Source organism: Phoenix dactylifera, chromosome 5 (assembly GCF_051530095.1).
Source record: "Phoenix dactylifera cultivar Ajwa chromosome 5, Ajwa_hap1_PhDact_Kaust_v1.1, whole genome shotgun sequence".
In the NCBI taxonomy this organism is placed as follows: domain Eukaryota; kingdom Viridiplantae; phylum Streptophyta; class Magnoliopsida; order Arecales; family Arecaceae; genus Phoenix; species Phoenix dactylifera.
The window spans coordinates 35723591-35739865 of NC_143194.1; the positions used below are offsets into that span (position 1 = coordinate 35723591).

Consider the following 16275-nt stretch of genomic DNA (forward strand, 5'->3'; position numbering starts at 1 on the left):
TTAAAAAAATATTATTATTTTTTTAAAAAGGCCTCTTTTAATGAGTTCGCCTTAGGCCCCCAAATGTATTGAGCCGCCCCTGTGGATAGCTAACACGTATAAGGCCAGTCAAAATTCTCAAATATAATTCTGGAGATGACAGAAGGCATTTGGCCACGTCTTGGGTCATCAGATCAAGTCGGTTCAGGTTATTATCAGGTTGAATTAGTCTAGCACCGACTTATTGACAGGCTTATTTGAAAGCACTCCAGAAGTCCAGACTTTTGGTACTAGACTTTCTAGAGTAATGAAATATTTTGTTAACCACGTAGTCCAAATGTATTCCTTCGGCAGATTTCATGCAGTCCTGACGCTTTCAAATTCTGGTTCTAAATATAGATCTAGAAATGATAAAGGCCGGTGCTTGAAGGATATTCGAGCCGAGGAGACCCCTACGGCTACATTGTTAATTTCTTGCTTCATTTAGATTGGAACGAGAAAACATTGTTAGCGTTCCACACAGGTCACGAGAATTTGGGTTTTCATTGGGCAGAGACTGAAGTTTTTTTTTTTAATTTCAAAAAAGCTTTTTAAAAGAAAGATTATGTCAGACATTCAAAGGTTTCTGCTAATTGAGAGGGGATGATTTCTTAGATAATGGGCGTTAGAGATAGGATTTGTCAAATATTCTTATGACCGTTTGAAAACTGAGCCTTCATGGTTGGCAATTATCAGGGAAATTAAAGCTATCAATTGTTAGGCACGCAATAATCCGATTTCCAGCTTACCATAAATTCATTAACTGCTTTTTTGCAAGAATTATCAACAAGTTGTTAAAGGAGGTCTTATCTAAGCTAAGTATATTTAAGAGCAAACTTGATTTCATGTAATCTATGAAAAGTTTTAAGATATGGGAAAGTAGTGGATTCGCATCATGAAATTTACCCCTTGATAATATAGTATGCAAGAACTTTTACATGGATATAACGGTTTGAACTAATATGAACATTAATTCTTAGGCATGTATATGATCACTGATAAGAGGAAGTGCATATTTAATTGGTGCTATATATCTGTTCTATTTTAATGTACTGTTCGTACGTTCTAGTTTTACGGCATGGTAATGTTCCTTAATTGGGTTAGACTGTTCAAGCAAGGTTAGAATGTCCAACTAGCCTTTCAGCATACTGTGTATATGATCACTAAGAATCGCATCACCCGTCTATGCTGGGCTAAACCTTGTTTTGGCCACGGCTCCTATAAATTAAGCTGCATGTTTACGCTATAGACCGTAGCAACACACAATCGAGCTAAGATCAGCTTGTGATCTCACTTGGGAGCCAACGCCCCCGGGAAAGAAAAGAGAAGATAACGCCAAACCGTAATGCCGACTACCATCGATTCGCAGCACCAAGCGCCACGTACGTCTTCCTACATGCAACCCCAGAACCTTTTCTCTCTCCTCAACCCCTGCCTTATCCCAAACCCTCATCCCGCCGTGCCCTGTGCCACGCGTCACCTATCCAACCCACCACCTCCTCTATTAAAGAAAAAAACACCTCCTCTATCACCGTCAGGAAAGTGATAGAGAAGGAGAGACAGGGGGAGTGAGAGAATGGCGAAGGTCCGGCAGGCGGCGAGGTTTGTGACGGCGGGGGCGATGGGGGTGGGACTGCTGGTGCTGTCGGGGCTGACACTGACGGGGACGGTGATCGGGCTGGTGGTGGCGACACCGTTGTTGGTGATATTCAGCCCGATCCTGGTGCCGGCGGCGGCGGCGGCGGCGCTGGTGGCGGCGGGGCTGCTGCTGTCCGGGGGGTTCGGGGTGGCGGCGGTGTCTGCTCTGGTGTGGATCTACAACTACGTGACGGGGAAGCACCCGCCGGGCGCGGACCGGCTGGACGCCGCGCGGGCGGCGCTGGCGAGGAAGGCCAGGGATTACGGCCACTACGTGCAGACCAAGACCCAGGAGGCCGCCGCTACTGGCGCTTAATTAGAATGGAATAGAATTAGTTTCTATCCATCGATCTCTCTCTCTCTCTCTCTCTCTCTCTCTCTCTCTCTCTCTCTCTCTCTCTCTCTCTCTGTGGTAGGGCTTGTGATTCCGTTGGGCTCTTGGGGTGGTTTTTGCGTGCATGTATGGTTGTTCTTCCTACATATGTGGCGTTTTGGCTTTCAACTGATCCGTAGTTATCTGTGTATGCTAAATAGGGTAATGGCAATAAGCTGGTGGTTCTTGTTAGTGATCTGCGCGTGGGTGAAGCTAGGGAATGCAAACTTTATAATAGGGGAGTCGGGTTAGAGACATTTCATCAAACAGCTGGAAGGCAGATAAGGCTTTGGCTTAATGGGCTTCGAGCAATGTCGTATGAGACCTTAAAAAACTTTTGAGCCAGCAAAATCCAAATATTAAGATAACCACAACATATCAAATGGTACAGCAAGATGCCTTTGTTTGTAAGATACTTGAGAGTTTTTTGGTAGGGAAGGTTTATTGCTTTCAAGAAGAAGTGAAAATAAAAGCAACGGATAGTATAAGTTTTGTATAAATACTTCCCCGGTGGATATTATATGACAAGATTAACATTACTTGGGATGGACAAGATCGATCTATCGTATCAGAAAGCCGAATCATATATCAAATTTTCGATTGTCATAATTTGGTCATACGACATCTGTTAGAATTATTTTTTTTAAAAAAATATAATAATTTTTCAAAATTTACGATGTTGCAGCACTCTCTAATGGAGGCTGTGTAGATAGCAAGCAAGCCTAAATTCTATCATTTTAGCCCTAAAATGGACCATCCCAACGAAAATTTTCTTGTCATGAATGATTTTAACGAGATATATTTCTCAATTCAGAAAAAAAATTAGATAAAGCGATAGAAGGTAAAGTTAGCTATTTCGAGATCAGATCTTAGGGTCGTAGTGCAAAATCAACTCTTTGAACTGAATATCAAATGGATCAAGTATATGCTCGAGCACTGATTTAACTAAGGTCATGGTAATAAAGTTTACTTCAGGCCATGCAGGTATAGTCCAGAGGTCCAATTGTTTTTTTACTCCAAATTATGTAATAATCCACTAGTGAATCAAGCCAGCATGAGCCAGGTCGGGCCATGTAATGTATGGCGGTAAGAGTGAATCATTTTAGGTTGGGTCACTAAAGTTGATCCGTAGATACGTAGAGATCTAATATTAGATTATATCAAGTTAAAGCAAGAACAAACACTATATTGATACTTGACCAACATCCAAGCGGATGGACTAGCTGCGACCCATGCTTTTATAATTTTTAGTAAAATAATATTTTTGAAATTCAAATTCACATACTAAATTTTTTATCAAACAATATCATCTAAAGAAATTTTTATTGCTTGAAACGTAAGCAGAAAATAACATCGTTATTATTCCTTATTCCTTTTTTTTCCATGGTAACACTGCTGCAACTGCTATAATTTTAATATTAAAAATGTTGAAATCCGATTTTATTTTAAATAGGAGAGAGGATCTCAATGTTCTCTCGTTTTCATTTCTTGAATGGCATTCTGGGGGACGAGGACGGCGATCTCTCCTCCTCTTCCTCTTCCTCCTCCTCGTTTCTCTAAAGAGATCTACGAGGATTTCCGGTGATCTTTTTCAGTAAGAAGTGGTATGAAAAACAAAACCCTAACAGTTAGGCCTCTCCCAGTTGGCAATTAAGAATTATATGTATTGTTTTCTTTCTCTTTTTTTTTTGTCTTTGTTCCAAGAATTGTATGCATTGTTTTTCGTATTTTTTCTCTTTGCTTTTTGCTCAGTTTTCGCGTTTCTTAGTTTTTTATTTTTTTCTTTTTCTTTGAGGCACACGGGACGAGGTTTAGTTTTGCAAGGTTCATGTGATTCCAAGATTTTTTTGGGTCAATGGTCTTTCAGGGGAGACTAACTGGTGAATGGTGATTCTAGTGTTTCATGGAATCGACTATGAGAAACTTTTTAATTCAGATATGTTTCTAAAATGATAGTTAAATTTCTTGGATATGTGATGCAATCTAAATATAAGGTGAGCTAATTATTAAGGGTTGATTCAATGACGGGATATGATGGTGACAAAAACTCTGCCCTGCATCTTGTGTCCAGGGTTCACATGGCATGCCCTTTACAGTAATAGCCTGAAAGAAATTCGTCTTTTTTTTTTTCTTGCTAGCGGATAGATTTCATGTTGTACAAGAATTGTTTTTATGTTATATGCCCCTGACACAATGATAAGTATAAAATCTCATCTCCGTCAAGTTTAAGAACAGTAAACAACTTCTGTGCCTCGTGTTTCCAAATCAATCAGACCTGTCTTTCTTTTTCTTTGAAACAAATGGAAGGAGGACTAGTTTTGCAAGATTCATATGGTTGCAAGATTCTTGGTCCTTCAGTGTGAAGAAACTAGAAAGAGATCAACCAAAAAAGAATAACTGATGAATGGTGATTCTAGGGTTTCACGAAATTGACTATGAGAAATTTTAGTTCGTGCATGTTATTGAGATGAAAGTTAAGTTATTTCGAAGAATATAACAACAAAACGAGAGGTTTTGATGGTTAATTGTATCTTTTGTATTTTAAGGTTTTTAAGGTCAATTTGAAGCCAGGATGACGGTCACACTTAGGGATGAAAAGATGAATTTTAGCGAGAAAACATGAAACTGTGCTTGTGTTTCATAGTAATGGAGCTGGCACACAGCTAACCCACGGTGGTTTTCTTGAGTGAGGGTTAAGCATCCAGCATCATTTTAAAAAAATGTCTACCTCCTCCATTTGCTATGTGGCATGAAAGGGCTATAGATGTCATGTTTTGTCAGGAAAGATTCTTCATTCAAGTTTATGTAAAGTGGGTTCATATTTTTTCCTTGCAAATTACCTCCGTGAAGTTAAGTTCATTTTTTTCTTTTTTTAAAAAAATGGTTTTTAAGTACTTTGTAAATAATTATTGAATTCATCATCTGAGAAAAGCTTAAAGGAGATTTTTTAATGGTAGCTTTGGCGGTCGTATTTTGTACTGTTGAGTGAACGTCATGGAAGAGCTTGCATGAGTGAGTTCGTATTCTTCCTTGCATATTACCTATCTGAGGTTCATATTTCTTTCTTTCTTGCTTTCTTTATTTGTGAAAGAAAAATAAAGCTTTCTAAGTATTTTAGAAATAAATATCAATTCATCATCTAACTAAAACTCAAAGGAGAGTTTTTAACAATAGCTGATTTGACACTTCTATTTTGTGTTGTCAAGTCATCACAAACTAGAAAATAGAATAATGTTTGGAAGCATTATGAAATGGGAAAAAAAAAGAAAAAGAAAAGCTCTAAAAGAGCTAAGCTATAATAACACAATATCCCACCTTGTTGTCAATGACCTCCATTTTATTTGTCTGATACCTATAAATGTCACCAAGCAAACTAACCTTTCCATAGATTTGAACATAGAGCTTGGTCTTCCATCATCAGTTCACATTATTTGCATAGAAGGCAAAGAATTTGGTGATCCTTGCATAAGACTGTTCTTCACCCCTTTATCAAAAGTAAAACAGATGGTCAAATGAATAGATTTGGTTATTTTGCATATTGTGTTTTTTGAATATAGAAGCTAATATCATACAACGATGCAACTGTTAGAATTGTTGTACATATGTTTGACACTATGCTTTCATGGGCATTTCAAAGAAGTTTATTAATTATTGAAAAGTATGTGGTTGACTGGACTTATAACATGATACCTGTGGCTTATTTATGCAGAATATTTAGTGTTTATCAATCTGATCGATTAAAAGCTATTTAGCTCAGAATCAGTTTTATTCACTTTATTATGATGAGAATTCTTCTCTTGTTCAAGAATATATCTGAGATCCCAACTAGATGTTCTCTTTCTCTTTCTTGATATAGATTTTATGTTTGATTCATGCATTTCACATAGGGGTGGCAATCGGGTCGGGTCAGGCATAAACAGGTCGGGTCAAATACAGGTTGGGTCAGAAAACTATAAATCTGAACCCGACCTGTTTATTAAACGGGTCAGGAATTGCAAACCTGAACCTGACCTGTTTATTAAACAGGTAACCCGACCCGACCCGTTTAACCTGTTTAATAAACAGGTAACCTGTTTACCCAATCTGACCCGACCTGTTTAACCTGTTTGCCCAACCTGACCCGTTTAACCTGTTTAGACCTGTTTAATCTGTCCAACCTAACCTATTTAACCTGCCCAACCCGACCTGTTTAGACCTGTTTAGACCCGTTTAACCCGTTTAACCTGTTTTACCCGTTTAACCTGTTTAGACCTGTTTAACCTGCCCAACAGTTAAACGGGTTAAACGGTTTAAACGGGTCAGACATCTAAAATCCGTATCCGACCCAATTAATAAACAGGTTAAACGGGTCGACCTGTTTACGATCCGAACCTGTTTAGGCCAAACCTAAACCTGTTTATGGCGGGTCGAACACGGGTCGGGTTGGCGGGTCGGGTCATATTTTGCCACCCCTAATTTCACATAATCTGGCTAGTTATTTTTTGAATGTGTGTGTATTTGCATCTTAGTGCTCTATTAAGTCTTAAAGCTTATGTGGCATAGGAAAATCCTCTAGATGGATCTTGCTGTATTGGATTTTTAGGGAACTTGGTTTTTTAAGTGTGGTCTAAGAAATCTAAATAAGGAACGGATACAGGATTTGGAAGCAGTGCTCTCAAAAAACCAAAGAAACATAGCACTTAGGAAGTCTTATATTCACTATATGAATCTTATAGATCTTATAGATTAATTATCTTTTTGCTATCAATGAATTTTCCTTATTTTGATTAGCAAATTGGTTATTGTACAAATGTAAGAGATAATATCACATAATGACAAAACAATTCTTCGAGGATGAATGATGTAAATTGAATTTGTCCTGTTTGGATTGAAAGAATGGTTTCAAAATCCCGATGGGATGTCCTGCAGGACATTGGGACACTATATCATCTCAAGTGTCTGGATAGGACTGTCCCACCATCATCCTAGCATCTTGATTAGTGCATCCTGGCACATTGGCCATCCCAAGTGTCAAGACAGAAGCATGTCCATAGAAAACCCGGGACGGCCCCATCCTAAGGAATTTAAAACCTTGATTAAAGCACCAAATTGGATGTGGGAGTGCAAAGTGTGGCACCATTGATAGAAGATTTCAGCTGCTTAGGTGTTAACCTCTAGGTTGGTTTTCTGTATGCTTTATTTTACTTTAATAGCTACTGTGGGCTTTAAGCCCAGCATTTACTTAAAAAAAGTATATGCTAATACTTGGGTTTTGTCTGCCTTGAGGAAATGCGAATTGATGCAATCATAGATGTTAAGGCATCATATCAAGTGGAGAAATTGGATGGGCTTCAGTGGTTCTGAATCCCCAGGAATCTCTGAGTCCTTTGATCAATAACTATCATATGAACCAGGTTTTCAAATTAACTTGGATTGCTTTAACAATGTGCTGCAGAAATCTGGCTTATAATGGATTGACCGGAGAAATAATTGCTGCTCTGGAAAAGCTCAAGTCACTTAGATACTTGTAGGTTAGCAAACATTAAACAGTAATGCTGTTTTTACCTTGTAGAAATAAATGGTATTTATGGAGTAAGACAAATGAGAGAATAATTAGTCTGTGGCTAAATAGTCATATATTCTTTCATTCTGCTGAATTTGCTCATTGGATGTGAGTCAGTTGTGCATAGCAAACCAAGCTCATCTTTGACAGGGCTTTATCTCAAGAATTTGTCAAAGAAGTTTCTATGGATTTAAAAAATCCTTTATTGGTTTGCTTTGTTCTGGTACCTATTAATAGTTAGGTCTTGAAACAGCTTGATATCCTTAGTACTTGTCTCGAAGGAAGATACTGGGGTTGTATTCTTTGTTGTTTTGCAACATAGGAGTCAGTTTGAGTTCTCTTGGTGGTTCACTTCATTCACAAAGAACTTAGGCTAGATTTCAGTTTTTTATAGGAGACTCAGTTGACTTATGCAATAATAAGATATTGGCCTATTTTTAAGGTCCGAGTGCTTGACACACACTAGAAGATTTTCTTGTAATGTATTATTTCTTGTTGTTCTTTTTAAATCTGGTACTTGAGCTACAGATAGTTATGCAACTGCAACAATTAAATTGTTTTTTTATAGGTTTAGCTTGAGGAACATTTTGCCATCAACTCCTATCAAGAGCTAACTTCTTACTCCATATTGGTTATTATATGTTTTCTGCAACCTCTATCCAATTTTTTTAACAAACATCTCTTCTCAACTGGTTGATCCCATCCTTGGAAACTTGATCTAATCTCTATTATTGATGTTTGCTGTGATCTTCATTGCAGACTTGTCATAAATGATTAATAATCAGTTTATCCTCTTTTTGTGAAACTCCTACTTAATCTGTTTTGTTGATTTTTTAACTTCTTAGTTTGTAATTATGTCTAACTGCTAGCACATACTTGTACCCTTGTTGTCTAACATCCAATAAAAAAATGGCATTGCCAGGGTTTATACTTTATACCATCTAACTATATTGTCTTTATACCTAGTAAATGTTTGTAATTATTCACAGGCAGCATTTTTACTGTGTCCACCTTGCTCGTGCAATTGCACACAAACCCCAAGCCACCCATGCACCCACGCATGCAAGCACTTTATTTTTTTATTAAGGTACACTTTATCTATTAATGGACCATATTAAACGATGATGACTCTACATTCTGAATATAAAAAATCAAGTGCTGAAGATTGAGGGACACATTGAAAGGCAGGACTTGCTTAGCAAAAGTTAAACTGGGGGCATAAGATTTGCAGCACAAACCAATTATTCCTCTCAGCACACCTTGAAATTTGTTGTCTTTTTTATCCTTTCCTTTTAATGTATAAATTGCTGTTGTTGCCAAACAAAGTGCAAATTGCTGCAGCCTTTAGTATCTAAACGGTCGTTTCATGTAACTACGGAGCTAATATAATTAGCTAAATTGTATATATGCTTGTTGGCCTTTGCATTGCAAATCCTAGACCTTCTTGGACTGTTATAATTGAACTAATTAAAAGAATTAGGGGCATTAATTTGACTGTAGTAATTATAATGTTTACAAAGTTCTCATGTATTAGTGGCATATCAAAGACTTTTCATCTCAGGGATTTAGCAGGTAATAGCTTGAGTGGACCAGCGCCTGATGCTCTTGGAGAACTATCCTAAGTGTCAAATATTAATCATTCTATGCTGATGGTCTCCAAAGGAGTCATCTTATGGTCCAATTTTATTTTGCTTTGTGCAGAAATTTGTAATGTAACCAGGTTACAGGATCAATTCCTTGTGTCTTCAAGAAAGATCTACAGATGAATCTCTTACATTAATGTTTATTCATTCTCTGAAATTATCTGCTGCTCATATAAATTTCTTGCTTATGTATTCATTTCATGAAGCATACATGAGGATACATATGGATACGATATTATATGGATGTGTCCATATGGCAAATCTTAAAAAAATAGGATACAATACTTTTAGGGTATGGCAAAGTCAATATTTTCTTTATTGGGTTGTCAAATAACACAGCTCTTACTTTGTACAATAGCATCAACATCCATAAAATCTATCAGCTATTCATCATTCAAATTTTGGAGTATAATCCATATTTTTGCAATAATTTTAACATCACAGACTTTAAATTAACTATTCATCAATATTCACCAAAAAGAAAAGAAAAGAAAAGAAAAGAAAGAAAATAAAGCCCTTCTCCTATTTGTTGAAGGTATTAGGTAAGTATCTCAGGTGTATCCTAGAAACATACAAGCCTTTTTTTAATATTAAAAATGGGATACTTAAAATAAGTATGGAACACATATTGTATAAGTACTTGACAAGTATTTGTATTCTACATGGACAAGACATGCAATTTTGAACATCCGTACTTCCTAGATTCAATCTAGATGGAAGCTCCTAACTTCCTAATTTTATTGACCCAGCTACATCATTAACATCATTATGCTATAAAATTCTATCCACTGTGAGTTATGATTAACTTGCACTATGTGCAATGCACGTGAAGGAAAGCAGGGAGAGAGGATGCATTGATGGCTGTCGTCTGGTCTAATAAGTGCATTTCCACCCTCTTGTTCCTCTATCTTAAGCAAGAGACGAGCTAATTAAGTTGCAATTTATTAAAAAAGGGTGTATAATGTATGGAGTGCCTCAAAGATGGACAGCTGGCAGCATCTCGCAACTAATGAAAGCTCAGGACCATGGACGAAGGTTCAATTTTGTTTGTATTTTAATAGAAGAAACAATATTCCATATCATGCATATTTGGTCTAGAAAGTTCTGTTATACACCAACATGAATGGGCATGTATAACCATTAAACACACTAACAGTTGTAACATTTTCTAATAAATTTAGACCATATTTAGAAAATTCTTAATTGAAAAAGGCATCTCCTGAGCATAAAACTTGTGTGGAATGCATAACAAAATCAATACAATCCTGCATAATCTCCAACATGAAATGTAGTATTCAGAAACAAATTACACGAATTATGCCGTATTATAATTTGATCATGTTATTAGGATTTTTTTGTAGCATCAATAAGATTAAACAACTTTTAAATGTGAACCCACGTTTTTTTGAAATGCAATCAGCCAATCAGATAACAGGTTTTATATTTGATCTGTATCTCTTTGCCTAATGTTCTATCATGTGCTATTCTGTCAGTTTAATACTTGCCAAATTTGGTTATCGCTAAAATTTCTGACTTTTCAAGTGAAAGGCATGCAAGATATCAGTCCCGATCATCATAGTTTTGTCTGCAGTTTCTTTTGTACTGCTTGTGGTGGCAATCTCAGTGTGGATAAGAAGGAAACAGTGGGAGCTTGGTGATTTTCCCTTCTCTAATATTAAACCATAGTTCAAGCCATAGCGGTACAATCAATTTGGGTGTACATACATTTAAGCTCTACCACATATGATGTAGCACTAAGTATGTATCTATGATGGCCCTTGATATCTAATGCAATGCGATTGGATGGTTGAGGCACCAGTCCTAGGAAGATAACAGATGTGAGTTGTCACTGTAATCATTTTATGTTCGAATCCATCATCAAGCTATCAACTGTTGTTGGATGGTAACAGACTCTATTTGTTGATGTGCTCATTATGTTTCCATTGAACCACTTGGGTGTCTGAGACATCCCCTCCATCACTAACTAGTAATAGCAATCAATATGATCACAATCTCATATTCTTGGTGTAAAACCAGAGAAAGAAGATTGCTCCTCGGAACTTGTCAAAGACAACATTTGACTATTTCAATTGGAGAGTCAGCAATTCACATACAAAGATTTGATCAGCATAACTAAAAATTTTGAGCATGTCACTGGCGAGGGTCTGTGTTGTTTGCCATGGTTAGGAAGCGGCAGTCAACTGGCTGTCAAGCTGCGCTCTCAGTCATCAATGCAGGGGACAAAGGTGTTCCAGACTGAGATAAGAAATTCCTTAGTTTTTTTCTTTGGATTTTTAGAAAGGAAATTCCTTTCTTGTTAAATGTCATAACAAGCAAAAGTTTTTGTAGGAGTGCTTTGGCCATTTTGGAACTGAAATATGGGTTTTAAATAATATAGAAATGATTAATGTCTTCAACAGTCATATATGAAAATGTCCCTGATCTTGGTCTGCAGGCCCAGCTCTTGTCCAGGATTCATCACAGAATATGTAACGGGTTTCATAACCAGAAAGCTCAATTATCTGCATCAAGCTCATGGAGATAATATTAGATAGAGATAATTATTTAGGGCCTGTTGGATATTGCTTTTGCTTTCTGTTTTCATTTTCAAGAATCCTACAAAAAAATGAACTAGATTGAACAATGTGATGATGAAACCCTTATATTTTTTGAAATTGTTTGTAGAATCCACAGAGCTTTTTGAAGCAAAGATTTATTGCTTCCAAAAATAGTGAAAATAAAAGCAATGAATAGCAGAAGTTCTGTACAATCTTAAACATCAATCTCCATGTGGTATTTAACTGATTATGGAGATAAAAACACAAAAATAAGAGTACCAAACCTGAGTTTTATTATTTTGTTCATAATACGTGTCCTTTGCTCGTTTAACTTCTGAAAAGCAGTTCCTCATTGAGGGAAATTTAGGAACCTGATAACAGTTTAATTTTTAAAATGATAAATGTATAAATACAAATGTTTCTGGACAAGGGAAGTCAAGGTTTAAATGTGTACTGCTCACCTTTGAATCGCCCCCTCACTCATGTTATCTGCCACTATTGTTGGCACTCCTGGATACTTTGATCCAGAGTATGCTTTTTGCTGTGATTGTTCAGTCTGCCTATAGCTTAAAATTTGGTATGACATGAAAATTTATTGACTAACAGACTGCGAAAAAAATGATACGTGTTGCCATGGCATGGAACCATTGGATTTTAAGTTTCTGATAGTATCTTAACATGTTATTACTGTTGGATCTTAATCAAATAATCATATATGCCATATTTTGGTGCAGGCATATTCTACTGCTTTCTTTGTTAATTACATTTTCTTGTTATCTGAAGTCTTATCATGGGAGCTAATGTATATGCATTTTAGTTTGTGTACGTACTATTATATTTATCAGCTGAATGATAAAAGCAATGACTGGTTTTGGCGCCCAAGAAAGGATGAAAGGGGAGTATGATACTAACTCCATCTGGAATGCAGCAGAAATAGCAATGAAGTGCGCACTGCCCATGGCTATTCAGAGACCTACCTTGAGCGATGTGGTGGTGCAGTTAAAGGACTGCTTGTTACTGGAGCTTGCTTGTGAAAGGATGGAGATCCTATGAGTTGTGATGATTCAATTGAAGTGGCTACCAAGGGAGTGAAAGCAACCCTGGGGCCAACAGCAAGATATTTTTTTTTTCAGTTTCTCACCTCAAATGTGTTTCAGCATAATCCAATCATTAGTCTGAGTTCAGTCCCATTTCCTTATTTCTAAATTTCCTGACATTTTATGTTTGAACAGAACATATTCTTTTGATCTCAATGCATGTTGTGATTCCAGTGTGAAGTCTTTTGATCTCTTAGTAATATGCCCAGCAGATATGTCGTTTTCTAAAAAATTTTTAAAAAAACTAGAGATTTGCAGCTGATACAATCTTGACTTCAGGTTCAGTTGGTGCGACACTGATCTATTCAACTTATTTGAGGGATGGGCTGAAGATAGGTATCTGTCAGGTTAAGATCAGCTGAAAATGTTGAAATCTGTTTAGGATTTGGCTTATGAGCCAATCTGCTACCCTTAAATTTAGGTCTTTATAAATCATTCTTTTATTTTTTGGACTGAATTTTTTTTTTCCAGATGGAGATCGGGATTTATGAAATCCCTATCCTTGCTTAGCATACAGAGCACCTGGAACCTTGAAAGTCTTCATTAGTAGAACCATGGCTCATTTATGTAAGCAGATATTGTAAGTAACATTCAGATTATTTTCTAGACTCAAAAGGTTCATATTTGTAATGTCCGGGCCCAGAACCTACTAGGCCCAATAAGAAATGGGCCCAGTTAAGGGTTGGGCCCAAATTCCACTGTGGGCAGTGCTGTATAAGGATTGAAATAAAAAATAATAAAAACGAAGGGATAAGACCGACAGGGAGGGGTGACCCTCACCCCTGCTGACAGCCGCTGCCGGCGCGCCGGAGACAAGGGGAGCGGCGGCCAGTCCCGAGGTATGGAGGAATGGAGAGGGAAGGGACCTCTCAGAGGGGGTCTCATCCTTAAACAGTCCTTTAAGCCTATGCCGGCAACCCCAAAATGACAGACCCCCTAAACACCGAACGAGAGAAAGAGAGAGAGCCCGGAAGCTCCAAGAGGAAGGAGGAACCCCTAAATCGGCAGAGGTGTTGGAGAGGAGGCACCGCAGGTCATCCCCGGAAATGGTAAGCTCCTGTTACCAAAATAAAAATAGAGAAGGGACTCCATGGACCTCAGTTGCAGTCACTGCCGGCTCTCGGTAGGGGGCTGCAGTCGGCCGGAGTCCATTCCCCTTCTTCTTCTTCAGTGGGATAGGGGGTCTCAGTGAAGAAGAAGAAGGGAGGAAAGAAAAGAAAATGAAAGAAAGAAGAAAAAGGAGAGAGGGAAGAGGGGACTCACCCGTGTGTGGCCGCGGGCATCGGCCGCAGGCGCGGCCGTGGGCTCAGCCGCAGGCGCGGCTGTGGACGCCGCGAGCTCGGCCGTGGCACTGCCGACTGTGGCTCGGCCCTCCCAAAACCCCCTTCTTCCTTCACAGGGGAAGAATGGAGAGAGGAAGAGAGAGGGTTTGGGAGTGAGAGAGAGAGAGAATAGGGGGTGGTGCCGGAGGGAAGGACCAAAGAAAAGAAAGAAAGAAAGAAAGAGAGAGGAGGAAGAGGCCGTAGATCCGGCCGGAGGAGAAGAAGAAGACCGGAGGACCGGCCGAAATGGCTAGGGCTTCCGATCGGAACCAAGGAGAGAGAGAGAAAGGAGAGGAGGAGGGGACTTGCCGTGTACGGCCGTGAGCGTCGCCGGTGCGGGCTCGGCCGGGGAAGCCGAGAGCTCGGCCGCGGGCTCGGCCGGGGAAGCCAAGAGCTCGGCCGCGGGCTCGGCCGGGGATGCCGCGGGGCTTGGCCGCGGACGCCGCCGGTCGTGGGCCGTCTCCCTCCGCTCGCCATCCTCCCCTCCGCTCGCCGTCCTGCCATCGTCGGAGAAGAGAGGAAGGGGGAGATCGGGAGAGAAGGAAGGAAAGAGAGGAGGAGGGGAGGAAGCTTCGGGAAGGAGAAGAAAAGAAACAGTGAAGAAAAAGAAAGAAAAAGAAAAAGAAAAAGAAAAGAAAAGAAAAAAAAATAAAAAGAAAGAAAAGAAAAAGAAAAGATCCTATCGGGTTAGATCTGGGTTCGGGTCCGAAACCCGTTAAGCCTAATTGACCTATATGAACCCCATCTGGTTTTAAATCGAGCCCAAAGGTTCCAAATTGGGTAAATTGGACTTGGGCTAAATCCTTGGATGGGATCCAAGCAAGTAAATTCATAATATGATGAACTAAGAGATTTTATAATAAATAAATAGGGAATAATGTAATCCCTATTATGTTGTTTTAGGTGATTAAGGATTTGTCACCTGGACTTGAGCAATTTGGAAAGCGAATTGATGTAAGTAATCTGTCTTAATCCTATCGTAGATCTTGTAATACGTTTTATAAGATGAACCAGTGTTTTTTATACAATTTGAATTGTATGCATGATTAGTGAAGAATGTAAGTAACCTGTCCTAATCCTGTTGTGGATCATGTTATGTTATTAATGTTTCCTAAGCATTTATTTTAAGTATATATGTTTCATACATGATATGTTACAATGCATAAGTAACTTTAATGATCCCAGAAGCTATGGCTATGTATGCAACATGATGATACTGATATTATAATCATGCATGTAAGTTTATAAAGTCTTAGCTAGCCCAGAGGCACTATAATGGGCTCAAAGATGCTACTGAGAATGACTGAGCCGCCAGTGGCTGAATAGTAACTGAGCTGCCCCGCCAGTGGCTGAATAGTAACTGAGCTGCCCCGCCAGTGGCTGAATAGTAACTGAGCCTGCCCCGCCAGTGGCTGAATTGGAATTGGGCCTGCCCCGCCAGTGGCTGAATAGTAACTGAGCTTGCCCCGCCAGTGGCTGAATAGTAACTGAGCTGGCCCCGCCAGTGGCCGAGTCTGACTTCGCAGTAGCATCCGAGAGTAAAAGGACCACGGCATGCCGGGGCACGGTTTCATATGCATATATTATGAAAATTGTTGTGATTTGCACTACTGCTTTGTTTAAATCGCATACTTATTATGCCATGATGATTATTAGATAAACATGCATGTCAGCTTCTCAAAACCCTGATTTACATGTTTAGTCTACTGGTTGATCCGGTAGGATTATGCAGGATTACTTACTGAGCCGTGTAGCTCATATCCGTTTATTTACTTTTTTCTTTCAGATCCTCACCACTGATAGCTGCCAGAGACACGTTAATTTGGTATTAGCGCTTCTTTCTTTTGGGGTAAAGCAAGTATATACTTTTGTGTATATAAACTACGTAGAAGCTCTGTATTTGGGTACTGACCAGCATGTTGTACTAGATGAATACACATGAAAAGATTTGGTTGGTTTGACTACCCTATTTCCCAGGTATGAGGCTGCGTGCTATTGTGGGCGGTAGTCGGCAATAGCACGGCCGTGTCACGGATCCGGATCCGGGGCGTGACATTTCGTGGTATCAGAGTTCAAGATTCAAG

General features: G+C 38.9%; 1 protein-coding gene across 1 annotated transcript; it reads left to right on the forward strand.

Annotated features, from left to right (window-relative positions):
* The first annotated feature begins 1545 nt into the window (after positions 1-1545).
* On the forward strand, positions 1546-13053 carry LOC108511525 (Oleosin family protein). The gene has a single exon (XM_088722635.2). The coding sequence runs from the start codon at positions 1595-1597 to the stop codon at positions 1970-1972; it is 378 nt and encodes a 125-aa protein (XP_088578761.1). The 5' UTR covers positions 1546-1594; the 3' UTR covers positions 1973-13053.
* The last annotated feature ends 3222 nt before the right edge of the window (positions 13054-16275 follow it).

Excerpts from the sequence above, each read along its gene's own strand:
- LOC108511525 (XM_088722635.2), top strand. The coding sequence starts at position 1,595 with ATGGCGAAGGTCCGGCAGGCGGCGAGGTTTGTGACGGCGGGGGCGATG.